The 27,962-nt window shown below is 45.8% G+C and overlaps 1 protein-coding gene across 4 annotated transcripts in view; it reads right to left on the reverse strand.

Annotated features, from left to right (window-relative positions):
* Window positions 1-27,962, reverse strand: part of LOC135908200 (platelet binding protein GspB) — a 138,741-nt gene that overhangs the window by 32,200 nt on the left and 78,579 nt on the right. For 2 of the 4 annotated variants that reach the window (XM_070532301.1, XM_070532300.1), the window contains exon 2: window positions 24,623-24,679. The exons of the other annotated variants lie outside the window; for them this stretch is intronic. In XM_070532301.1, the coding sequence (XP_070388402.1) occupies window positions 24,623-24,679 (57 nt within the window). The remainder of the gene's footprint in view (window positions 1-24,622; window positions 24,680-27,962) is intronic. 4 annotated transcript variants of the gene reach the window in all.

A 27,962-nucleotide genomic window follows, 5' to 3' on the forward strand; every position in this document is an offset into this window, starting at 1 on the left:
TCAGTCGTTACGGCAGAGAGCCTCGTCGTATATATGCTTCGGGACGTGTTGCTGACGTCACGACAGAAGAAACCGAGCGCACTGTCGGTTTTTCTGTCCTTCGTTTTGTTTCGTTAGAGCGAAGCTACATAGGGGCGCTCTACGACGGTATTCGTGTGGAGGCGGGAGCGGCAAATGTGTGGTAACGTAGTAGTAGGCGTCGAACGAAGTACGTACGCTTTGTACTACAGCGCGGAGCCGGCGCAGCGTGCAGGAACATTCGCCGGATATAGCGGAGACTATATTACAGTATAGCTCCGATATAGCAAAGCGATTCAAAAGACTCGGGTGCAGCGAAGGAATTGTCCAGATATTGTGAATGCCTTTGCAAATTCTACGGTATAGAGTTCGGGCAGCGGCAAAGTACAGACCCCTGTGGGACATCTGTATAATAGTATTAGAGAACTTCCATTCCCAATTTCGCTGTCTTAGGTGAACGAGTTGCTCGGATTTACGCACATCGGCGACGGTTTCCTTTCTTTTTCGCGTATCATCTATTTAACACTTCGAAAATTAACGCAAAGCAAAAATTGCACAGCGTATTATGAGGTATATACGCCGTGGTGAAGGTTTCCGGATTAGTTTAGACCACTCGGGGTCAATTAACGCGCACATAAATCTAGATACAGGAGCGTTTTTTTTTTTGCATTCCATCCCCACTGAAATGTGGCAGCCGCGGTCGGGATGCGAATTCGCTACCTCTTGCTCAGCTGCGGAACGACGACAGCGCACCTGAGTCACCTGCAGCGGTTAGTCAAGCGTTCATGACCGAATCGCTTGTCGCAGACCCGCGACTTCCTGCAGCACAATCAGACGTGCTGACGTCACCCACTAACGCTATAGATACGCCGTGTATGCCGACAGCATTTTCTGTCGTACCTACATATATGGTGCCCATCAAGTCGCGAAGGAGCCAGTTCCGTCGTGACAAGACGTGCAGAGTTGCGTGCGACACTAATTTCCTGTCTTGTTTTGGGGACGTTTCTATACTAACACTTTTCCGATCGTTAACTTTTGCTCCTGTAAATTGTGTCCTCCTTGCAAGAGAGGAGGCAGCGACGCGCACAACCACAGTGAAATTGATTCCCGCGGGTATCAATGTGTTGAAGCTTCTTTTTTTTTTCTGATACTTTCGAAGTTTTACTTCGCGCGAACGTACGCAAAGCGATTCGCGGCACTTGAAGGTGAAAAGTGAAGAGGACGCGAGGGTCCACTGGAACAGCTTGCAAAACTCCACACTTGCGAAACCACAGAAAATTGCGTGTCGACGGGGCCTGCATTCGGAGACATATACGATCTGGCAAACAATTTCTGCTATAGAAATGACCCAGAAGGAGTGGACCCAGAAGAAAACTTCCGGAACGCTTCCTTGTTCATAGTAAATTATGTAGGAGGCGCATGCATCTGCTAGTGCCCAAGAAAGAGTCACAACCGAAGATAGTCCGTGGTATCACAGTAGACGGTTGGTTTTATTTATGTGTGACTGGCATGTCTTTTAATAACTGCGCGCGAAGAATGTGAGGTCGTATAAGCCAACCACTGAGACGTTCGGATGCTTGGAATGTCTCCGGCGTGCGCTGAAATGGCCAGCGACTCACTTGGGCTGAGGGCGTAAATTCGTTGCGGCCTTCTATATATACGTGGAGATCGGCGCCTCACAAAGCCGGCGCATGCACTGCAGCCGAAAATGTGGATCACATCAACTAATCACAAAATATCACATACACGTGCCCCAACGCTCCACCACGGCTCCTGTGTCTACGGTCGCGTTATTATTTTCTTCCACGATCGGTATGGCTAAACCTCCTGTAACATTAATTGGCAACTGAATATGACTGATATGGCCCAAACTCAAGCGTTTGTGGTGCAGAGTCACATATACAGATAGTATATGGCTATTCGCCGACAGCAGTGCTATACGCTTCGGAGCAAAGGGTGTGTGTCAGTTAAGTCTTGTGCAATGCAGGCAAGCTGAAAGCGACGAAGAAGCTCTACCGAGAGATTTACGGTCGCTTCACTCGAACGTCTTCGCGGGCCGCTTGTTCGAGGAACTTCGAGAGTTTGGCGCTTTCGAGTGGCGCCTCTGGTTACTCCTCTATCCCATAACACCAGTTCGGCAAAGCCCGCACCAGAGCGCAGCGACAACATATCCAACGAGTTGGTAGCCCCGATAAGAGAAAGTCCGCATAGGAGATCAGTCCACTTAAGAGAAATTCGTGCACCTATAGCGTACGCACGGAGCCACGATTTCCCTTAAAAACAAAGGTCTGAACAAAAACGGTGCAAACGTTCGCGCCGGCTACATAAGGACCGCGTACCCATCAGCTCTTGGGCAGTCCGCGAACTCGGGCTAGGACTCTCGTTTACGAGCGCGTCCGTGCTTTGTCGTTCGCGGGGGGAGGGGGGGGCGCAATTGTTTCGTCGTACCTCTGCAGGCGTCACGGTCGCTCTCTGCCTGCAGGGGCAGAACGCTCGTGCCAAGGAATATAAGCGATGACGGGCATTGTCTCGGGGGGAAACCGCCCTGAAAGCTGTTCCCTTCGCTGTGTACATCGCCCTCGATCATTTCGTAAACAAATCCATCTCGTCCGTAACAATATATAGTTAGGTTGCACTCGGGCGCAGCTGTCGACTTGGGTCGGTCGCAGCGCAAGTTGCGCGTGCTGCTCAACCGACGACCAGCCCGGTCGGCACGTGCGGTCCCTTCATAAACGTTGGGAGCAAGGCCGGAAGCCCTGCCGCGATGGACATCTCAAAGAGGTTGCAAAAACGAAAAAGAAAACAGTCGGCATGCACAGAATTTTCTATAAGAATCACCAGACGAAAAAAAAAATATCTGGCGGATCCAAGGGAACTGGAAACGTGGCGGTTTAGCTGCACCATGGGAATGACGGACGCAACGCGGATTCGCCTGAACTTGGTTCTTCTGGCTTCAAACGATTTTGCAACTTTGCAAAACAGACAATTTTCAAGGAAATATTGCGCTATAAGTGCGAAAAATTCGTAACGATCGTGCGTGTGCGTAGAATGTCACTGCCTTCGCGCGTTTATAGAAACAAAAATAATAATAATGATTGTCTTTAAATTTAGAAAAAGTAAAGCTTAATAAACAACGGGACAAGATGCGTTCGAAACTACAGGCACACCGACTAGACATATCCACGCATGTACAACCCTATAGCATTCCCGTGGCAGCCCTAGTAAGTAATTCTAGCAGGGAACTCCAGGGTCGGCAGACATAGCCACTCATTTCTGTAACACATTCGGGCCTTGAAAGTACGTGCAATAAATAAATAAATAAATAAATAAATAAATAAATAAATAAATAAATAAATAAATAAATAAATAAATAAATAAATAAATAAATAAATAAATAAATAAATAAATAAATAAATAAATAAATAAATAAATAAATAAATATTCCGTGTGTTTGCCAGATACGGGTTGTATACGCTCCTGTCAATGCACAGTTTTGCTTGCGGCTCTGCAATATGCTATGCGTTTTGATAGCCTAACAATTTCAACAGAAAATGTTGAAACCAAGCAAACCGACGCCAGAAGCCTTGTCGAATGACGCGGACCAAGAATACAATCTGTTTTAGAAATCTGAGTGAAAAACGAAGCAGTGCGCTAAGAGCAAGAATCTCATTTTAATGTTGGCAGAGTAGATGCGTACTTCACTGTACGGGAAGGAAAATAGGTTCTCTCATACACCTGTCCGAAAGCGTTAAAAAAAGTGGCTGAAACCGAAACCACGAGCGATTGTGTGTTTGGATAGGGCTCCGCAACGTTATATGTGTTCTCGCCTTAAACAGCGTTAATTTCGACCCATGGATACCGCTACCTTGGACGACGATGCGTGTACAAGTACACCCACCAAGATCTATAGCACTTCATAATCACACGAACCTGCAAAAATAATAACGTTTAACTGCTCTTTCAAGATATTATAGGACGATGATTACTGGACCTGTTCTCCTTAATTGGTTATTATACGCCAAATGCGTACGGAATAAAAAAAGCGCCGAAAGACAAGCGCCCGGATGCTTTCAATCCAGCACAGTCAGCATGCCTTCATATAGCGGGTTCCACCCCCCACCTCTCTCTCTCTCTCTCTCACTCACTCACTCACTCACTCACTCACTCACTCACTCACTCACTCACTCACTCACTCACTCACTCACTCACACACACACACACACACACACACACACACACACACACACGCACACACGCACACACACACACACGCACGCACGCACGCACGCACGCACGCGCACACACACACACACACACACGCACACACACACACACACACACACACACACACACACACACACACACACACACACACAGTGAAGATGTATATTAGCCAAACTTCTCAAATAATTTGTACACCAATGAAGTGTACTTGCGTTAAGTAATACGGCGGGATTCTAACAAAAACATGAGAAAGAAACATCCGTGAAAAAAATTCTAGGCGCTAGGACTGCTAGGGCAAAAGTGAACAAGGTTGCCGCAAAATAAACAATCCTTGTGTGCATATTTTCATACGTCGGTGTTCGCGCATCGAGGATCGCTGAGCGCACATCGGGTGTGCGACAGATGTCAGAAGACTGCGGCCTCAGAGAAGCGCATCGCTCAAATTGAGCAATGACATGAATATCATATCCTTGTTATTCTGTTCGCGCTATGAGAACTCAAGGAGAGAGCAAACTTTCTTTCCTGTTAGCTGTCGTTCGTTTTGAAGCAATGACTTTCCGTGTCGCATAACAAATCGGTTTGGATGCCTCTACATTAAAACATTTCAGTTAAATCGCCGAAACACACATCATTCCTCGTTTTTTTTTTACTGCTTTCTTTTTTGACAGGACGACAGAACGCAACACGGGAAGCGCGACGGGAAGAAGTCACCGTAGCGCGCGATTGCAAATACCAGGAAAAAAAAAAAGTTTCTAATCTTTTTACCTTGCGATCTGCGAATTGCGTTTGCTCTCTGACACGTCATTTTTTCAACAGAATGCCGCTCTTGCCGTCAATAAGGAGTGGCTTGCTGTCCACGTGAATATCAGCGCCGTCGTCATATCATAATGGCTAATGCTTTTTTTTTTCTTTCTCCTGAGGCCCGAACTTTGAACGGCGTCGAGCGCATGACAAAGAGCACTCATTCGAGTGACCAAACCAAAAGAACAGCCTAGGCAAGCATCAATCACCGATGCATCGTTCGACCAGTTAGCATGCTCTGTTTGCGCCTCGTCGACCAATGATTTCGACAAGGGATGCGACAGGAAGCGCAAGTTGCGTGACACAGCGCTAATGAGGCACGTCGACTGCGTGTTGTACAGTAGCCGTGTAGCGTGTAGCTTGCTCTGAGCACGTTTTCGTATTTCGCAGTTTAGAAACAAAGATTTGGAGTAATAAAAAAATTAATAATAATAATAATAATAATAATAATAATAATAATAATAATAATAATAATAATAATATATCAAATGGCAAATATGACTCGGCTTGGCTTCATTCTAAAAAGATGTGACGCCCTGCAACAGGTTGTTCCTGCTACAATATGAGTCAGCGCGGTGGGAGAGAATGAGCTGCAAATAAGGCACACATAGATGCACGGCAGAGACATTTGATGCACCACAAAGGAAACCGAAAGTTTTCATTCTTTTTTTTTTTCTTTTTCGGCGGCGCGACCGGAAGGGCAGAACGCAAACATACGCGCACGCGCGCGCGTAAACACACATGCACCACGGTCCCGTGCTGGCCTTGAAGGTCCTCGACTGTTCTGCGTGCCTCCAGGGAGAACCCAGAATAACACCGGCTTGGGACGATGGGCATGGGTGAGCCGCTGAAAGGGCAAGTGTGAAAAACGAGACGCCACCACCCTCGTGCAGCGAAAAATACGCGTGCCAAATGGAGCGTGCGCGACAATTGTATAGCCACGGATATTCCAGTACGTAATAACTGCCACACCACTTCCGCCGAGACACACAGACCACACCTCTCCTACATTATGTTTCTTCCTTTAAAATGATTGCGCGTTTCCCGAGGGCTCATATACGAGTATCTCTTGCGCACCGTGAAAGTAGATCGCGCGCAAGAGCGGTTGGTTAGAGTTGGCCACGGCAAATCGTGTGTGCTTTCACCGCGATAACCTTAATTAGAAAGGCGCCATTTTCACATTTCTTATAGATAACGGCCACTCCTTGCACTAAATACAGGTGATTTACCAGAAATAACGCCAATGAGAGGACTAATGTAAAGCGAAATTCCAGTTTTTAATCAGTCGGTGCAAAAATTACGGGAGCTGATAAATGCGTACCATGTGGCGCCACGTGTTTCGTATGCGCGACGGATTGCGCTGAAGCTAAGCGTATAATAGACCCACATACTAGTATGAACTACCTTTCCGCCTAACAGGTATAACCAATACAGCCAAGCCCTAGCGGCATTTGTGGCAAAGAACAGCGCGCTTACATATAAAATGTGAAAGCGCAGCTTTAGGAGGTTAGAGCGTTTGCAGTGTAGTAGCAAACGGGTTGATACGGTGAAAACATGTGCCAAATGATTAAAAGAAAAGAAACAATAGGGACTAAACACTTCGTGTACCAGACATCCACCTCCTTATACGTATTCATTGAAGTCCGTACGTCGACACACGAAGGTTTTGGTTAGTAAGAACTGCGTAGTTTACACTACGGAGCGTTTACAACGATCTTGTTCCCAGACACGACTGATATAAGACCAGCGCACTTCTGCTCAAGGTGTTCCCATTTGCGGCATTCAAAATCGTCGGTTTCTTTATCGCTACTATAGCATGGCTGGTAGCCATTGATTTAATGCGGGTGCGTTACTTCCCCGCGGTATGACTGGTTCGCGCGCGCAGCCAGCGTATACCATATATGGCGCCGCGTTCATATGCAAGCCTTCATATCCAGCTTCTGCGCGTCCTCTCGAGTGACAGGCCAGCACTTGTTGCGTCGGGCCTCTTCATTGTTCCCGATAAACAATGTCGCTCTATGTTTACTTATTTGTTTGTTTGTTTGCGTTCCCTAACTCTAAGCGCCCAGAGATTGCCGCGTCAACTTTGCCACATTGACGCCTTACCCGGCTCGTTATAAAGCGGTGGCAATGGCGTTACGCTGCTGAGGTCAAGGTGGCGGGTTCGACTCCCGGCCGCATTCCAATGAGGAATGGAATGCAAAAAAAAAAAACGCTCGTGCGCGATGCATTGGGTGCGCGTTAATAGAACCCCTGGTGGCCAAAATCAATCCGCAGGCCCCCCTCCCTCCATACCAACCACGGCATGGCTCCTAATCAGATCGTCCGCCAAGACCATGCAGCTGAAGTTTCAAGCGTTAAAGGGACAATAAAGGCAAATACTAAGTCAAGCTAAAGTGATAGATTAGTGCTCGAGAATCTCTAAGGCATCAATATTGTCGCGAACAGAGCCTCAATAATCGAGAAATTGAGGTAAATGCCGGACATGATAAGAAACTCCCCCGGGACATTCAAGCACTTGTCCGATGACGAAAGCACTCCTCAGTTAAATTATGTCACTAGTGCTCAACTACTCGCTCCAAAAAACATCATTGTGTTGTAGTGTAAGCTGAACTAAAATCTACTTGTCCAGTTCCGTTTCATATTAAGAAAAAAAAACTAATTGAAGCTACCGTTGACAACGACGCGGGCGGTCGAACGGTTTCCTTCGCGCTCGATTCTGCGCCGCCCACGCTTTCGAGTTTCAGTACTTTCCTGATCGCATAGTGCTGGGCTGGTTTTGCTGGCTCCCGAAACTCGCACAAACTGGAAGTAGCAGAGAATTCAACTTCCATGTGAGGTCGCCAGATGCCCGAACGGTCCACGCCACTTGACCAAAAAGCAGCTGCAGCGGCGAATGCACCGCTCTGCCTTGACTCGGTACCGCCGTCTGTCGGGCGCCGTTTTACTCGTCGACGGCAGGCATGCAGAAAAGGGTGGTGATGGCGTATGCAACGTCACCACTCCCCCCGTTTGGGTGGCGGGAGATTTGAATTTAGAAAAAGGCATTCGGACCCTTCAGATGCACTTTTCTCGTAAATTAGGTCTTTTCCAAGCACGAAACAAGCGTTGCGAGGTTTGTAGGATGGTACTTAAACAGTCCACGTCGACCTAGCATTTTTCTTTAGTGTCCCTTCAAGCGATGAGGCCATCACTGGCCCATAAACGAGCCTGCGCCCAAAGACAAGAAGCAGAAGTCGCCCACCCGCCACTGCACAGGCTAAGGTGGGCGAAGCAAAAGTATGAACCCCAGTCACGTGCTCCGACATAAATGAAGTTAGAGCGTGCGCGGTAAAGCATGCACAGCGCTCTCAAAAGCGCTTAAAATCGTGGAGGCCCGGCCCGTAGTGTTCGGCACATATTTGCGCCGGGCTCGAAACAAACGGCGTCCGGTTCCGAAAGGCTTAGGCGTGGGCGTGTGCGTAAACGCTTCCAACGGACTGCGCCCGAGAGCAAACAGCAAGGACGTGGTCTTGGCCGGCTTTAAAAAAAAGAAAGCGCACTCGCTGGCTGAAGAACGCCCAGCGACGCATACCACGCGCGCATTTGAACGCTATACGTGCTGGTTAGAGTTGAAAAAGGGAAAAAAAAGGAAACGAAAGAAGAGGACGAAGGTTATAATAATAGACGCTACGCGGCTTTCTCACGAAGCCCAGAAGTTCCTTGGTAAACAATCGGTCTCGTAGCACCGTGGGTCCGAAGGCAAGCCAGCCACAAAACCGCGGCGAAATAAATAAATAAAAATAAATGAACACACGAGGAGGGGCTAGGCGACTATGGAATCCCCGTAAGTTTGAACTTTGGGCGCTGCGATGCGTACTATAGGTATTCATGTTCCATACGTAAAAAAAAGAAGAAAAAAGCTATATTTTACCTTCGTTACTCCAATCGAATGAACTGCGTGGTTTATCAAGCGTTATCTTACTATACAGGGAATATTTCGATAAGCGCAATTTCATTATTCAGCTTCACCTAATCTTCTTTAGCGTCCCTTTAATACTCTCGCACTCTTTGTTTACACCGAACCGAATGGAAGAAACAATTTTACCCCGCTCCCTTAGAACTTCGTTTTTGCGGACTCGGGCAGGGCGCGAGCTAGGACTTGCCCACAAGCGAGCTTCCCTGCAAAGGTGGTGGCACAGCTGATTCTTATAGGAGCAGATTCGCCCGTATAGTTCGTGTCCTGTAAACACGTTAAAATGTTAACGTCATCACTGCGTTGACATTAGGTGCAAATACCATGCGCTGGCTCCGCGCATTGCACTTCCCTTATCCTTGAAGTAGTGACCAATGACGTCACATTGTCTGGCGGAGAAGTGACGTGGGAGGATGAACTTCACCGCTTTGTCGAAAAGTTTGCTCTCCGTGAAAAGGCCAGATTCAGGGTAGCGGAAGACGCGAGGAGCTTAGTTGATCAAACGTATGAAATGCCGGCAGCCAGCGAAACCCGCAACTCAAGTGGACTTTGGCGAAGCAAAGTTTCGAGCTAAGATTAAATAAAGAAGACAAGCTGAGCCTAATAGGGTTGTTGTTGCTTAGTACAGCACCAAGCGGTTGTGAACTAAGCGGCACCACTTGGTGTCTAATTAAAGAGCACTGCTTCGACAAGTGGTAGTCTCCGGTTTGATAAGCACCGTTGTCCTATTTATGTTGAGCTTTCTGCTATTTCACGCTCCCCGAACACAAAGTGATCGTAATTGTATTATTCTTTGATCGAAATAATTTTTTTTACGGTTATATGCGTGCGGTTGATTTTAAGCGTATGCAAACATTGCATCGCTGCTATGGTATTTCCAGCACCACACATTGCAAGTTTGTTTCTCACTTTTAATATTCATGGCTAAATTTAACGCGATAAAAACGCAAAGGCCCGTCACCGCCGCCTAGTAGTAGTCACCAAAGAGAAGTCCATATAAACCGTCGCTCAAAACAGCGCGACACAGCAAAAGAGCCACGGGCAACCATTAGCAACCAAATGCTTTATTTTCAGGAGTGCAGTATAAATCCATACAGAAAAAATACCCACGAGAAAGAAAAAGGAATCAGTTGGCTCCTATTCCATACGTTTAAAGCCGGATTAACAATGAACAGAGGCGATGTTCCATCTTTCGAGACAGCCTCGATGATCATCCACTGCAGCCGATCGCAGTGCTGACGTTGCAAAACTCGAAGCTTCGGTTCTTGAAAGTTTATGCCGTTCACTGCAGTCGAACCGCAATTGAGCGGTGGCTCACTTTGAACGAAGTGCTCTTCAACGTCAACGGTGCGTCAGCGTCCGTGAGCTTGTATGTATATTTCTGACCACGATGTTGCAGAACCGCTCGAAGGGGAATGTCCAGAGTAGTTTTTTTTTTTCTTCTCATTTCTCTCTTTTGTTTAAGGTACTCGTATGTTTCCGACATTTACAATTTAATTTGGCGTTTAAGGTGGTTGGCGATGGTGATTATTATTATGATGGTCGCGGGGTCATGTTTTGTTTTATTTATTTATTAGCATGGTAAGGTAGAACCACAGAAGAGTCGCGCAAGAAAATTAAGAAAAGACCAAGACTGAAGAAAAATTTTAAAAAGAACGTGATGCGTGCACGAACACAAGCGCACAAAGGTTGTCTTGTCTACGGGTCACCTAGCCCCAATAGCACAGTCCAGTATGGTCCCTGGAGTGAACGAGCCCGCACAACACTCTTCCCATATACACATAAGGGGCAACACCACCGCGAGATGAGCTAGTTGTCTTTGGCGCCATATCAACCTAACCAAGCTGTTGTGGCCAGTCTTTCCGTCCGTATAACACAACCACTGCGATTCTTATTTCGACAAATCGATGGCCAGCAAAGGGAACCCGTTTGTGTGCGACGCGACGGAGCTGCCGGTAGTAGTATAGCGTGGGTGCTATGCACTTCCTCGGTGAATCGAAACAGCTTGCGCGCTTTCGAGCCGACCTTTCTTTTCTTTTCTTTTCTTTTTTTTTTTTTTGACGATGCGCGCGGCGACACGTACAACAGGCCTCAGCTCGGCATGCACATGGAGACGCTAGCGAAAACGCGCTTCCAGAGAGAGAGAAAAAAAAGAAAAGCAGCGACCATAGCAAGACGCTTTTCAAACATTTCAACGCCTACTTGCTGCTTTTTATTTCCTTTTTCTTTTCTGCTTTGCAGGCGTCCAGTCCCCTTGTGCAGCTGCGCACACATCTTGCGGCGCCAAACACATGCCGCGTGTCGCGGCCTTGCTTTTTCTCGTTTTTCCGAGTATTACAACAATCCTGTCCAACTGTTACAACTATCTGACGCTATACATAGAGCGCCCATGCGATCGCTGAGACGGAGCAGATGATTTGAGTTTTGACACCTAAGAAGCGGGAGCTGTGCACGGCGCCGTTAGTGCTCCGTTTCTCAATAGTGCGGCAGTGATGTGCGTGCAATCTAGAAGATGTATATGCCTATGGCGACAGGAGCCTTCGCTCGAGAATGTTTCACACTACACGCTCGAGACTGAGCGGATGCGGCGCGGTATGACGAACACAGACGCAAAAAAACGCCAGGACACGTGTATTCGCTAGCACGACAAGGCCCGTAATTATAGGAGACGTCAGCCATAACTCATTGTAATAGCTTATAGCAAACGGAGTCAGGTTATACGTTGTCTTTCTCGATTTTTTTTTTTACAACAATCGTGGCGTTTAAGAGGAGTTGTGAATAAACATTATCATTTAGACTTGCAGGCCGTACACAGGCCTTTCAGGGCGAGTGAAAATAAAGAGACGTGAGCACACTTTAATGATTACAGCGCGGCTCTGAGGTCATTCTACTTCGACAGCAGCTGGCACCCACAGATGACAGCCACAGCTGACACCAATACTTTCTTTCTTTCTTGTGACGCACGCATTGTCGTACTCGTCCACTACACAGTATCGCCTATTCCGTCCTGAAGACGACGACAGATCACGACTATACCCGCCGTGGTTGCTCAGTGGCTATGGTGTTGGGCTGCTGAGCACGAGGTCGCGGGATCGAATCCTGGCCACGGCGGCCGCATTTCGATGGGGGCGAAATGCGAAAACACGCGTGTGCTTAGATTTAGGTGCACGTTAAAGAACCCCTGGTGGTCAAAATTTCCGGAGTCCTCCACTACGGCGTGCCTCTTAATCAGAAAGTGGTTTTGGCACGTAAAACCCCAAATATTATTATTATTATGAGATCACGACTATAATGACGACGGCTGTCATCGCCATGACGCGCGGATATACAGACGGATGGACGGACGCAGCAAAGGCACTTTTCGAGCTTTTAATCGCTCTCAGTGAGGTCTATTCCGCATCCAGGTACACGTAAACGCAAAGAGGTTTCTCATTTCTTCGACGACTTATGTATATACATTCAATATACCGTCACAGCTTTCGCGCTTCTGTGGAATGCTTAAATAGACGCTAAAGAGAAACGCTAAATAAGTTTATACCGATAACGTATTATTTCTGAACCCTAGGTTCCTTAACTGTATAAAGATGTATAAAGTGAAGGCTCAACTTTCGTTTCTCATACTTCCAGCCGAAACCACAGCGCCGGTTCGTTAAACTAACATCACTGAATTCAATGCATTAATCCGTACTTGGTTAGTTGTGCAGCAGTAAGAGCTCCCAAAACTTGCCTAGTTCAGCCTTTGACTTCTGTGGTATACAATGCGGTTCATCTTGATCGATAAAAAAGTTAACTAGGCCTGAGCCCTAAAGCAGACGCCGTCAAAATCCATGACGTCACGGTGGGCTAGTGCGGGAACCTGAATGCGGCGTCGCGACCCGTGTTTCTTTATTGCGTTTTTGTAATAATTTTTATGTATTTTTTCTATCATAATAGCGTAATTTACTAATACAGCTCAACATATCTTTGTCTTTAGTGTCTCTTTAAGGCCCGGCATTGTAGATTTTGTTTTCCTGCAGTTCTTTCTTTTTTGCGGGACATTCCTCTGATCAATCAATCAATCAATCAATCAATCAATCAATCAATCAATCAATCAATCAATCAATCAATCAATCAATCAATCAATCAATCAATCAATCAATCAATCAATCAGTTGGTCGGTCGATCGATCAACCAATCGGTCGATCGATAAATCACAGTTTTATTTACCAGAATAAAAACTGGTCATCATCGATATGGCTGCATTTTAAAGCGAAGCTGTATACCTCTACCGTCCAAGGAAATGTTCGTCTCGTTGTTGTAAGCAAACAACTCCCCATACGTGGCCCGATCCCGAAGATATTGCAATGCCGGGCCGACCTGCGGAGGAGGTGCAATTCGCCATTAAGGGGCTCCCACACACAGCTTCGCTGGTTATCCTTCTTCACAGAGTGGAAAGGGACTGAGTTTTTTGTTGTTGTTGTTATGGGCTACATGCTCTGTTTAAAATGATGAATGTTAATTTTTGCATCAAGACATTTTTTTTTTTTGCCCTGGCTCACAAGCTTTTTCCGCACAGTTTACCCACGTACATACACTAGACAGGAAAGGGAAAGCGAGGAGCAGGCTGGTAACTGCCGTAGGAAGGGGCCCGACGCCTGCCTATTCTTCAGAAAGAAGGACACAGAAACATAGAAATGCAAGATAGGGAGAAGGGGAGGAAAGAGGAAAATAAGGAGCAATACGGCAAATCTTAAAGAATTAAGGACAACACACAGGAATGAAGCGCATTAGCAAAATCATTTGTGGATCGAGAAAACTTCAGAAGAAGCAGAAAAAATGGTGTATTGATGTGTGACATTTAGAAACACCATATCACCCTCTCTCTATTTCTCTCTCTTTCACTCTATGCTTTGGCGTGTCGCTATGGCACATTTCCTTTCAAGTAACAAAACTACTTTTTTTTCCATTTACCTCAACTGAGAACTGATACTTTTCTAAAACATTTCTATATATATTCTTTTACCTTTCCAATTTTATGGGCAGCAGTTACTTTGTTCGTACTAACACGCGCTTGTTATCAAGCTGCAAATAGATTGATAATGAGTGTGTAGGAACGAACAGGGTAACTTGACTGACCTTCTCCCCTTTTCTTCTTGTACTTCGTCGCTCTATCTCTGAACATCTGTCAAAAAGGAGACTGTTCGGGTGCGCTGACTCATCTGTCATCGCACCCGAACAACGTTTAGAAAGATGCGGCATTTCACGGAGACGAAAGGGCTCCAGGAGGATGCTCATAATTTACTTCTGCGATGCGGCAGACGTCGTTTGCGACAGGAAACGTCTGGCCAGGGGGTCGGTGGTCACCGACGGGCCTAGCTCAGAGTAGATCTCAGATGCCGCGTAGACAATGGTGGGACCGCTATACGAGACTTCTGCGTGACCGCTTTTGAAACTGCCATGTTGTTGTTGTTCAAATGCATTAACTTTGACGCAGCTTTTCGCACCCACTTTTCACTATTTTAATCGGGCTTTGCAGGGGCAGCAGTACTCACTCGCATTTAAAGGTTATACGAAGACCCGCGCTCTTTCGAGCTCAACTCTCAGGGCAAAACCGCTAAGAGGCCTTACAGGGATGCTACCACAACGCTTCACATACGCGCATTAGAGAGCCTTTACGGTTGTTAAGCAAGAGTCACAGGGAGATTGTGCCACAGTGTCCGCCCGATGACTACCGTCATCTATTATGTATATACATGAATGTGCGGCTATGGAGCGCCCGAGGCGTACCTCAAACACATTTCTATATGGTACACGTTTAAACGCGAAAGAAAAAAAATATGTCCTCCTACCGTGCACAGCACACGCAAACGACAGCGACACGTACACCGCGCAATGCGGCAGGCGTTCTACATTTCCTAATGGCGCGCAAGTTGTTGCACATAATTCGACGTGTGTGTGCGCGTCATGCATGCAGGTTTCAAACACGAGGCTTCATGCAGGTTTCAAACACGCTGCGCCAACAATCACGGAGAATAATCGACACCTAAGCCCGCTTACAAAGAAGTATCTTCGGACCACGACAGTTGTATGTGTGTTGTTAAGAATGGCGAGCTGCAAGGCAAGATTGCTACCCAGTTACGACTGGGAGACAAGACGCGCATCCCCCACTCTCCGTCGCTGCAGCTAGGAGGCGTTCGATGAAGCGGCCTTTGTGCTGAAAACCGCCTCCATCAACCAGCCCCATCGTCATTGTGACGGAACGAGTTCGGTGGGCGAACAATGGTTCCGGAGCTCTCCAGCGCGGACCTGATCTGATAGGCACGAACAAGCTGCCGCGGGAAAGCCGTTTTTTGGTGCTTCCCATGCCTCGACCAGACGCAATACAACGAGCTACCCACCATTGGCGCCGATACTTCCCGGAACGGCACCCCTCCAACGCCGGCTTCGGGCATCGGAATGTGTGTGCCTTTGTGTACGTAAACTGTTCTGCGGGGCGGCGGCGGCAAGTTGGCGATGAGTAAATGAACAGTCGCCGCCTCGTATGGCCGGCGGACCGAGTGTATAAAAACTGCTGTTGTGCGAATGCTGGACACACTTCTCTTGAGCAGTCATGTTAGACTGATTCACTTCTCTCGTGCAGTCATGTTGGACTGACACTCTTTTTCTCAAGCAGTCATGTTAGACTGATTTAATTTCTGTAAATAAACCCATATTCCTCGTTCTCGATGAGAAGCAGTTCTTCCCTTCATCAACGTCCTCAGCGTGGATAAGTTGGACGACGGCATGGGCCAGCTACCTTCGAATTCATGCCGGACTCCAATCTTGCCAACGGATCTCGTGCGATGGGATTGAGCCCCCAATCCTGACAGTGTGCGCGTGTGTGTGCGTGTGTGTGTGCGTGCATGTGTGCGTGCGTGCGTGCGTGCGTGTGTGCGTGCGTGTGTGCGTGTGCGTGTGTGCGTGTGTGTGTGTGTGTGTGTGTGTGTGTGTGTGTGTGTGTGTGTGTGTGTGTGTGTGTGTGTGTGTCGCCAACGTGCGCAATATCTGCAAGTGGTTTTCCTAATTATGGAAAATATGCTGTCGATTGCGACAAGCAACTGAAAGGACGCCGCCTTCGTGTACGGAAAAGCCCGAAAACGTACATACATCTGGCACTCAGCCACGTGTATATAATGGCGATATTTGCTCAAGTACCCCAGCGATTTGCACCTGAAACGTAGGATTTTTTAGAAGCTTTCGCAGACGCTGCAAAGCAAGAACGGATAATCACGTGGCGCACCTTCCGAGGAGAACGACCGCTGTTAACCCGTCATGCCGGAGTCGTGTTATTTGACCCGCAAATCAAATTCTTTCATTCTACGTAGTAGAAAGGCCAGGGAACGAGAAATCGACGCTCTCTGCTCTCCACCAAGCTTCTCTTTTAACGTCGAGATTTTCAATGCAGAGGTGCTCTGCGCACGGTCTCATCAAAAATTCCCTTCTTTCTTTCTTTACTTCTTTCTTTCTTTCTGATGAATACTCTGGGGCAAGAACCTTATTGACGGGGCCACGTCTACGGCGGCGCGCTTTATATCCTACAACGGTGGCAAGTTCGAGCGGTGACGCCTGTCGTAGTTGCAGAGACAGAACGCCCCACGAAGGAGGGGGGGGAGGTGTCGAGTGGGAGTGGGGGGGGGGGCAGGCGGGGATGCAATAACGCTCGTGCACCTACGCTTAGGCACACGTTAAGGAACATCGGGTGGTCAAAAATTAATCCGGAGACCTGAACTTCGACGTCCCATACACGACCCGCACAGCAGTTTAGGAACATATTACGCTCCTCATTTACATTTCGCAGGTAAATGGCGCTCAGTCTCGTGCGAAGCCTCGCCAAGCACTCTGCATTCACAGTCATCACGTAGTAAAACGAAGCAGAGCGAGGGAAGTTTCGAATCACTTATCGAACCGGAGTTGGAGCACAGGAACTCTCGTTGCTGTGAGGGGCAGGCCTGCAGAAATATATTTCAATGGGCAGCCTGTTTAATAAATATGATAGTTGGGTAATTTTTTCTTCTAAAATCTGTTTACCGGCACAAAGCGGGTGCAGCATTTCGAAACCTACGCATAGCGCTCAGTTAAGGGCGCATAGATTGATTTAATAGATGATCATCGACCCATAGCGTCGCTGGGGACGACGCGGTAGTGTGCTCCGGATTATAATTGTGACCACCTGCGGGGTTCTTAAACGTGCACCTAAATTTAAGCACACGAAGGTTTCTTTTCGACATACGACTTCGTCGAAAATGCGGCCGTCGCGGAGGGACATCGAACCGGGGACCTCACCGCAGTCACCGCGGCGGGTACGTACATGGACGGAGGTTATCGTGAATGCCGAGGCTGTCAGCTAGCGTAGCGTTTTAAACAGATGCTTTATCACTCTTAGTTCATTCAATGCTTCTCTTTAGTGTTCCATCAAAGAGAGAGAGAGAGTAAGCGTTTGTTATTGAGCAAGCGAAGGGTTAATCCTTCGCCCTTGGTGGACAGGGGCACTGAATAGAACATATTATTTGAGCTGTATTAGTAAATCACCCTTACACGATGCCAAAGAGAGTCTCCCTTGCCGTGAGACGAAAATGCGAGACCGAAAGGCGGGGGTGAACGTCATGTATTTTAACGACGCGTCTGTTCGGTCCTTCCTTTTTCCTTTTTTTCTTTTTTTGGTCGGTAAAGATGGACTACGTTGCGTGGCCCAAAAGAGCCAAAGACAGAACTCAGCACGTTTCAAGAACATTGACTGGGCCACTGGAGTTTCGGCGAACAAATTCAGGAAATTAAAATGTGGCTTTCATTATCTCTCGCGATAAACAACCTGTTACTGCGAAACTCACGAACATGGAGTTTTGAAAGAATACTTTGTCAGTCTCAATGTTTCCTCTTTGGTGTAGCATTAAAAAAAAAAACTGCGCACACAACAGAGCGAGCGAATGCGGACGACACAAGCGAGCTGTCAAGCGCCGCAGGGCTGTCTACTTCGAGACAAAGGAAGTGCATTGCGTCTTTTTCACCGACGCCTTTTCACGCAGCGTTGTGCGTTCTCACTTTCGTTTATCACCTGTCTCGCCGCACCTGCAGCGTGCACCGTGTTCTACGCATTTCAGTTTCTTGGAATAAACAGCCGCAATCCGCTTCTGCTCCGTGCGGTCGTAATCCGTGCCGTTCTCGCGTCGTCTGCGCAGTTTTCACGACGTCGACGCCTGTGAACATTTGTGACTGATACACGCGGACTGCGTAACGAAAAAGAAAATGCACGCAGTAAACTAGCTGTCGATTCGAGTGAGGTATAGACATGCTTCGTGTTTGTAAAGAAAAAGAAAATAGATCAGGGAATGTTCGCTTGGCAATCCAAGATTACCTCATTGAAACCAATCGATTTCCATGTTAAATTGATCGTTCTCCTTCCCAACCATAGCTTTCTTTTATTTCTTATCTATTAATAATAATAATAATAATAATAATAATAATAATAATAATAATAATAATAATAATAATAATAATAATAATAATAATAATAATAATAATAATAATAATAATAATAATAATAATAATAATAATAATAATAATAACAATAACAATAATAATAATAATTATTATTATTATTATTATTATTATTATTTCCTTTTTTCTCCAAACAGAAAACGTTTACTTTTAAACTCCAACGCTCAATTTGTTAACTCCCTTGTTATCATTATTATTTTATGCACCTAATTGAACCACCCGATTCTTGGCCAATCCCCCACTGTGGGCATGTGCCACGGCCACTCAGGACAACAACAACAACAACAACATAGCGCCAGCGCGACCAAGAAAACAATCAACACTTTTTGCTATGTCTAGCCTAGCCACTTTAACTCGTCGCCGCAATAATCTGTCGACGATAAAAGGCGAATAAAATCACACGCGACCTACCAGAACCCATGCAGAAGGTTCGCGGTAGCCAGCGGTAGGCAGCTATCTGTGCTGAGGCCTGGAGCAAGCCGGTACGCAAGTTAGTTGTATTTTATAATCAAAGCGAAAATTCACGACTGTGACGCAGGTTACGCTACTGGCTTTTGATACCGCCTTCATCGCTGCCCGAAAATGGCTGCGGAACTCAGATTAACAGTTTTGCTGTAAAACAATTCCTATAATTTATTCATAGTTCGCAGATCGCCGCGGCCGCATATTGACGGCGAGGATGAAACAGTCAGGTACATACTCGTACTTAGATCAAGTTCATTTGTTGTTGCTTATTAGCTGGAGGGAAACGGTATTAAAGTGCACGCCAATGAACCTCAGTTAGTCCCAATTATATTCGCAGCACTGCCTTACCGCGTATTTTATAACTTACGTGTTGCTTTCTAGCATTACAAAATATTCTAAAGCAATACTTTTAAAACATGTGTTGGTAATGTAGAGTTAATAGGTGGGTAAAAGCACCCTCTTTTAGTTTTTGTTATAAACTTTCTGCCTTATTTCTTGTTGTTTTAGTGTACTTAATGTTTTTCTATTGATCCATCTGTATTGCATGTATACTTGTATTAGTTGAATGTACTTATGTCCGCTAATGCAAGGGCCTCCTGATGAACAGCAGTATTCTCTAAATGAAAAAATAAATATTGAAGCTTTGACATACACGATTTCATGCGATCACGTGGAATAATTGGAAATTGTGTTTATGGGGATTTGTATATGAAGACCGTTATTTTTGACAAAGTACCAGTGATATACTCATATACCGCGTCATGTAGAGACTACCAGTGTACTGCACGGAAGCAGTGCGGTCTGTAAACTTTCCAAGGACGGCCCGCGAAAAAGCCCGAATGTTTTCATAATGGGGCGTCTTGGAGGACGTTTCGTGAGCGTTCTCTGCGCAGCGACCCGCCTTGCAAAGGCCAGCGCTTGTCGCTTCCAAGTGTTCGCCGGGATGGCAGCTGTTCGATGTTCAATGCGGTGAACACACACACACAACGTGTACGCAGATAGAGGCAGAATTCTTTCGACTGCCGATTCCACCTCCCTCCACTTTCCACCCCCTCCCTATACCTATCCTCCGTAACTTCCGAGTGCTCCTGCTGATGGAGACAGTGACTTCCCTCTCTCCGATACGGCTGTTTTTCGCTTTTGTTACACGATACGCCATTGCGGTCGCAAGTGAACGCTGCTTTGGTACGCGCGTGTATATTCCCGGCGCAAAAGTTTGATAAGGACACACATTGTTACTCGTCACCTGCTGTGGTCCGGCGGCAAGAGCCAATCGTAGGACGTATAAGCAATGTATACATATACCCTCCTCGGCGCCCGGCATGAGCGATAACTCCTTTCTTCTGTCACAACAGAGCTTCACTTTCGGTTGAAATGTAAACAGCTTGCGAAGAAACTAAAGCTGACCACTGCGCTGAACTTAGAGCGACACCTGTTGCGCTTGGACAATGGGCCAAGAAGTGCAAAACCAGATATTTCGAAACATCGCAGGAAATTTTTTCTTTTCATTTTACTGGAGCGGACCTCCCGACACACGCCTCCTCCCTTAAACAATAGCTTTTACGGTAGAATCATCTTGAATAAGGAATATATACATTGCGGTGAAGAGGTGAGGGAGGGGGGGGGGGGTCAGCTGGCGGAGATGCGTTACAGTTAGTGGCATTGCACTTGGAAGCTTGGCGCAGTTTCCAGCATTGTGGCTGCCTGCTCGGTCCTTTGAGTGCTCAGACACCGATTTCCCAAGATAATTATCGAAAAGAAGGAATTATACTACAACTGTATTGGTAACCTGTCTTCTTTTTTGATCTTTTTTTTATCCCCTAGAACGATGTCACCAAATGTCACGCCGTGCTACACTTTGGTCAACACCGCCCGCAAACTATGGGTGCCACAGGCGACTCCGTTACACCGGAGTAGTACTATTGTTAGGTTAAATTACAGATCACGTAATGCGGAGAGCCAATAACCAGTGAAGGTTTTGTTAGAGTAACAGAATGCGTGCCACGGATGCCATGAAGGGAAGAGGCACGCATTCGAGCATGGTAGATGATTGAATGGAGTGGTGGGAGATTGGGGGAAAAATGGACATAAAGTAGAATCAGCTGACGCAACGGTAGGAGCATGTATAATCGGATATCGGTTGGAGCTACCTCGGACTTACATCATTTCAATATTTCAACACAAGCTGCCTGAGAAGGCTATAGGCGGCTGAGTTATCGTGCTGTATTCGAATCGCACATGAAATGCTGCCGCTTGCTCTGGGAAACAACCAAGCACACAAATATTAACAAATTTTTAACATTGCAAGAACGCGCATTAAGAGCTATTGCCAATGTACCTTCTTCGAAACTTCCTCGTTACCTTTATACTGAAGTCTACGAGATGTGAGCTTAACTCGGATTTACCCAATGCGTATTGTCTGTCTGTACAAGTCGCACAATCGGCGCGGAAATACATTTTCTATTAATTCGAAACAGCTTACAGAGGAATCCAGTCCACTACACAACTCGACACCATGAATTCTCATATGCCCACCGGCCGCGCACTAATTATGGGATGCACGCATTGAAATATGCCCTTCCTTCAACTTAAAAAATTCGTGCTTCAAACGATTCTTCTGTTAGAGCAAAGCTCTGGGACCTCCCTCTGTATGTGTATGCATAATCAAAAATAAAACAAGAAAACAGCCTATTTTGCGAACCGTCCCGGACTCTCCTGACCGTGGCTGCTGGGTCGACTGCGTGCTGCTGCTGCTTCTGCTGCTGCTGCTGCTGTCTGGCCGAATAACTCAGACCAAAAAAAAAAAAAAGATTTCCGTGCCGGATGCTGGGATCGAAACTCGGCTCTCAGCACAGCATCCCGATACTCTAACCAAAAAAAAAAGAAAAGAAAGGCCACATTTGCACGTGCACTTCTCTCGTGTCAACGCCAACTGTAGCTTTTTTGCGACCATCGTCGAACGTCGACGACGATGACGACGATGACGATGATGATGTTTCCGTACTGTGACACATAGAAGCGCGCGGTAGATTTAAAATGAATACAAAAAAAAATGAACGAGCCAATATACGTGTTGTCACGTTGCGTAGCATAGGTGCGCGAGAGCACATGCGATAGCGCGCGCCAGTTTACAACAAAGAGGCAGGAATGAGAATAGGAAAATTTATAGCATTTCATTAACCGCTTAACAAAAGCTTCGCTTCGCATGGATTCCAAAATGTACGTTTGCTCTGCATATTATTTTTAAACTGGTAGTTTTAAGATAACCGTAAGAAAATGCTTTCGTAGCGCCTCTCCGCAGTACCAAAAGTCGATGTGTGATTTCATGGTCATTCTTACATTTCAGTCAGTTATTGTCGTGTCAGCGGAAGGCACACTTTGCGACGTCCGTGGAGTCCGCACGTAATCTGTCTGCATGCCACTTCCTTATGTACTTTTTGGGGAGATGAGAGCGTTCGTCAAGCCTCGATACAGTGAGCTTTGCTGCCCCCACCTCCTCAGCCACGTGGTGTATGGCACGTGTCTAGAACAAATAAAGACTCAGAGACTCGAAGGCCTTTGTCCTCGCGCCGTGAACGTGAAACATGACGACGATGTTATACGATGATGACATTCGATGGCAAGAACACCTAAGAACACAATTGAACTATTGTAGCTGCTTCGGTGAGACACGTCAGCAGCAGCAGCACTCTGTGTTGGTGAACTTATTGCGGCGGGGTCCTTCCGTTTTTGTTGGCTGGAGCGTATATATATATATATATATATATATATATATATATATATATATATATATATATGATGATGATATATATATGATGATGGCTGGAGCGTATATATATATATATATATATATATATATATATATATATATATATATATATATATATATATTTTACGTGTGAAAACATATCGCACATAGACAAAGGTGTAATTGCTCAGGCGGTTCGCAGTGACCGGCATGCTGACTTCAGCACGTTGATTCAAGATGACGCTCAGTACAGAGCACTTCATTTCATTGATTATACCCTCAAGGCCTGTGAAGGCTTTACAAAGGGGGGTTATAAGTAAATTCAACCGGTAAGTATTACAAGAGGAAAATATACAACATAAAAATATAATTTGACAAATAATTCAGTAGGAATGCAATGAGCAATTACAAAAGCTATTACAAAAAAGGACAAGATATACAAGCACATTAAACAGCATTCTAGCAAGTAATGTTGGTTAAGGCAGCACGAAACAAAAGGTTATCGCTGGTGGATACAATGTTTGCGGGAAGGTGGCTCCACTCTAGTGATGTCCGAGGTACGAGTGACTGGGAAAATGTATTTGTGCTGCAAGAAGGGACGTGAACCTTGTAAGAATGATCGATGCGACGAGATACGCAGTGTGGAGTATGGATCAATACATCACGCAGTGTTGTGTGGTGAATTTTGTGAAATAATGATGAACGAGAAACTCTACGTCGAGCTGCTAGAGGTGGATGAGAAAGGCTAGTTTTCATGGCTGTTACGTTGGCAGTTCTGTTATAATTCGAAAGAATAAAACGAGCAGCGTTATTCTGAACTAATTCTAATGTGTTAATTAAGGTTAGGTTATTATATAGAGTTTAAGACTGATGTAGCCTATTCTAATTTCGGGCGTATTAGTGTTTTATAAAGCAATAATTTCGAAGAGTGTGGAGCCTTACAAAAGTTTTGCCTTAAGTAACCAAGAGCGCGGTCAGCATTGTTCACTATATTAGTAATGTGAGTTGCTCAGGAAATGTCTTATGTAAGATAATTCCTAAGTACTTATACGAAGCTACCTGTTCTAAAGGAAGGTAATTTAAATAGTATACCTGAGAGACGTTAGGTGTCCTAGACAGATGCGTAGCTTTACACTTGTTAACATTTAGTTCCATTAGCCATAAACAGCACTAGTTAGATATTGCATCAAGGTCCCATTGGAGACGGTTCGTATCACAATCCGTAGTTGTTTCTCTAAAGATAACACAATCATCCGCGAAGAGATGAATGTTAGAAGTTACTTGTGAAGGAAGGTCGTTAATATATATTACGAACAACAGAGGACAGAGAACCGATCCTAGGGGCATTCCGGAAGCAACAGAGCAGACCTGTGAATTGAAGCCGTTAGCAGTAAGTATTGTGAGCAATGAAAAAGAAAACATTCCATCCATTTTAAAAGATTATCATCAATATTCAAATGGGTTAGTTTGTGGACTAGAAGTTTGTGACAGACTTTATCGAATGCTTTTGAGAAGTCTAAAAATATGCAGTCGGCGCATGATGAACGATCAAGAATTCGATGCAACTAATGAGTGAAGGACACGAATCGAGTTGCGCATCAGTATGATTTCCTAAAGTCATGTTGTGTAGGCGAAAAAAATGTGTTATCTTCAAGAAAGTCGACGAGGTTTGTGGAAACAATGTGTTCCAGCAGTTTGCAGCCCGTGCTGGTAAGTGAGATGGGGCGATAGTTGGTTGCTGTGCTTTTGTTACCAGATTTACTTACTGGACTTCCTGCGCGATACAATTTTACATTCAGTTCTATCAGTTTATTCGTTTCCTCTGTTCTTTAAGGCAGGCCATCTCAAAATATTAAAAGGAAAAAAAGTTTTTTTTTTGTTCTGATTTATACAATTACCTGTGACTGTTGTAACTCTGTTTTCTTGCTTCTTTTGTGACTATATATAACGTGAATCTGGAAAAAGAAAGAGAAATTTTTCTCGTAAGTCAGCGCTCGTCCGGTTGTTTTCTTTGTCTGTAGTCGTTAACACGAAATAAAAGTTCATTGTTTGTCTGTGGTCGTTAAACGTTCAAAAACTGCTCAGTGTAGGTTACGAGACACGCAACAGTGGGGGTGACTCCGGGTAAATTTCGACCAGCTGGGGTTCGCTGACATGCGCCCAAAAGCACGGTACGAGAGCTTTTTCGCATACAGCCCCCATCGGGATCCAACCCAGGAATTCGCCCAATGAGCCACCATTGCGGATCCTTCGTATTTTGCCAGCTCATTATTCTTTTTTTTGTTGATTTCTTGTTGCTTTATTCCGCGCAGTTATGCTAGAGTGGGCCCGACCACAAAGTCGAAAATTTTCCACTTGACAGAAATTCGGGCCCCCTTAAACGGCATACAGTAAATAGACAAATTACAGAGTGAAGCAGAATACACGCTCAAAGAAAATGAAAAAAAAAATGAATGTCGCATGCACGTTAATTGTACCGCGCGTGCATACATTAAGCTACATAATTATCAAGGAAGTATGTGTGTATATATATATATACATATATATACATATATATATATATATATATATATATATATATATATATATATATATATATATATATATATATATATATATATATATATATGTGTGTATATATATATATATATATATATATATATATATATATATATATATATATATATATATATATATATATATATATATATATATATATATATATATATATATATATATATATATATATAGATACATGTATATATGTATATAATACGCATACACATGTGTGTAGCGCACGCGATTCCCACAACATGTATATTGTAAATATGGAATCGATGCATACAACAGTCGTGGAGTTAAGACGAAGCGCTAGCTCGGAAGCTCCTATGTCGAAGTACATGGCAATGGAGAAATCCGTTTTTTTCCCGGCACTCGCTGCACCGGATTTCATGGCGTTTCTTGCATTAAAGAAGAATGTGTAGTGACTGAAGGAAACAGACTTTTTATTTTGCCGTCGATTTATCCAAACTTCCCAAAGCTATCCAAACTTTTCAAGATCGAAAAAAAATAAACAAGTACGAAGTTCTCAGCCCTGAAACTCACTAATAGATAACGTTATCGCAAATATGTACACTGCGGCTTATGAGGACAAGCGAAGAAAACTGGCGAGTATGCGCCGCTCTCAAATATACCACTATTACGTGAGTGGTGCTTTTGCGAGACCCTCGCGAGCGTTGTATCCATTAGTTGCGAATTTGCCAAGCTTGCGATTCAATTTGTTTCTCGAAGCTTACCAATTTTCGGCAACATCCGTAAATGGTTTGATACCCAAAATCAATATTCCGCTTCTATAGTTGCTAGAATACAACTTTATCGCTCAAGTACGACAAACTTAATTCAAATCAGTCCAGCGGTAGCCTTAGGCGAGCATTTCTGCGTATCACACACACTTAAATAAATCGGAGTTGACTTCCGATATAGCTTTCTTTTTTTTTTGAATGTGTGTCGTTCAGCTTGCGTTAAGTTTCAAAATTTCTCACAAAACACTTCCGCGTCGAACCGCGTGTCGACGGCGAATCAAGGTTCCTCGCCGAGGTCAGGTTGGGGGTAGGTGCATGCGAACGACGCTGTCCTAGCGTAGGCGGGAGTGCCCACTGAACGACACGCGGCGTTCGAATCAACACACACCGCTGACGTCAGACATCGGCAGCTGCAGTATTAGTCATACCACTTACGAAACTTACGAAATATAAAAAAGAAACCACAACTAAAAATCACGTTTTCGTACAGGTCGTTCCTTCCACACAAAAGCCTCGGGAAAAGATGCGGTGAGGTAGGATGCAGAGATGAAAAAAAAATTATATACGATAAAAGACAATGAGAACGTCAAACATTTACGCGAGCGTATTAGGGGGTGGGAGGGGGGGGGGTCGTATACGCAGAACCGGAGGGCGCCTGGCATAATCGTATACCGCGCATGTGTCAGCGTGCAATCATCATAATATGCGCGTTTTTCCCGTTCTAGACCGATTGCGCGCCAAATACACACCCTCGATCCCTGGCTTGTGCCGCCTCTAGCCGAATAACTCGTACTTCTGCGCGAAGACGGAATAAACAGCAGCAAAAGTAAATGTGCCAGAAGTAGCTGTCAAAAAAAAGTTGTGGGGGGGGGGGGAAAACAAATTCCGCGACAGAGAGCGCGCCCACCAGCCCGCGCGCCGGCTGCTTGCATCCGGCAGTTACCGCGAAATTCTCGCGTGTCAGCTGCGTCCCGCAAGGAGAGCAGCGAAAGTGCGCGTCTCCACAAAGGCCCATCAAGAGCGAACGGTATACGCGGCGAGCACGAAGGGAACAGGGAGGGACAGACCACGCGGGCGTGAAGAGGTGTTCTCGTGTCGCGCATATACTGCATGCAGCTGTGTGCCGAGAAAAAAAACGATGCGTCATTGCTCGTTCTTTTTTTTTCTCCCCCTTCAGTATCCACTTTATTTATTCTTTACCTAGACAGCCACACACAGTCACGTTGGCTGTCCCCGTGGTTCCGTATAAGGAAGCAAAAACACCCGAGGCGTTGTGAAAGACCGCAAAGGGATAGTTGGTCGGTCGGTCGGCGGCCGAATCCCGGACGATATTCCCGATTCTTGATCGGTCGCCGACCTGGAAACTGTAACGAGCGCTTTCACGATTGGCCAATGCTTCCAAAGCCGTCGGCATGCAACTTGTCTGCGTCTAGTAACATTCCGTTTCTTGTATTCCTACTGGTTCCTCGCTTCGTATTTTTACGCGCAAGCGTAACTGGCCAGGTCTTCAAATCGGCTGTGTCTGTCTGAAGCCGCGAAGCAAGCAAACGAGGAAGGCGCATGGAAGTGAAGAGAATCGCGCACCGGAGAAAATACGAAGGAGCGTGCTCAGCGCGCGGCAAAGCAACGTAACGTGGAGGAATATTTAGGTGACGTTGTGCGAAGTGGGAAAGGAGAAACGAGGCGAAGTGTCGCGGAGGTGAAAGGTAGGCGGAGGCACGCTGGGTTTGCCTCCTCTGGCAATTGCTACAGGTTTTATTTGAGATATATACGGTCGTGCCGGGTTTATAACGTCGTCCTCATGCGCCGTACGCTGTGTGTGCGCGTGAAAGCGTGCGACGGTGAGCAGACAATGGCGGCCCAATCTCGCGTGCGCAAGGGGACGAAGCGCACCGTATTCCGTCGCGCGCATGGCACCGGGGGAGGGGAGGGAGAG

Source organism: Dermacentor albipictus, chromosome 1 (genome assembly GCF_038994185.2).
Source record: "Dermacentor albipictus isolate Rhodes 1998 colony chromosome 1, USDA_Dalb.pri_finalv2, whole genome shotgun sequence".
In the NCBI taxonomy this organism is placed as follows: Eukaryota; Metazoa; Arthropoda; class Arachnida; order Ixodida; family Ixodidae; genus Dermacentor; species Dermacentor albipictus.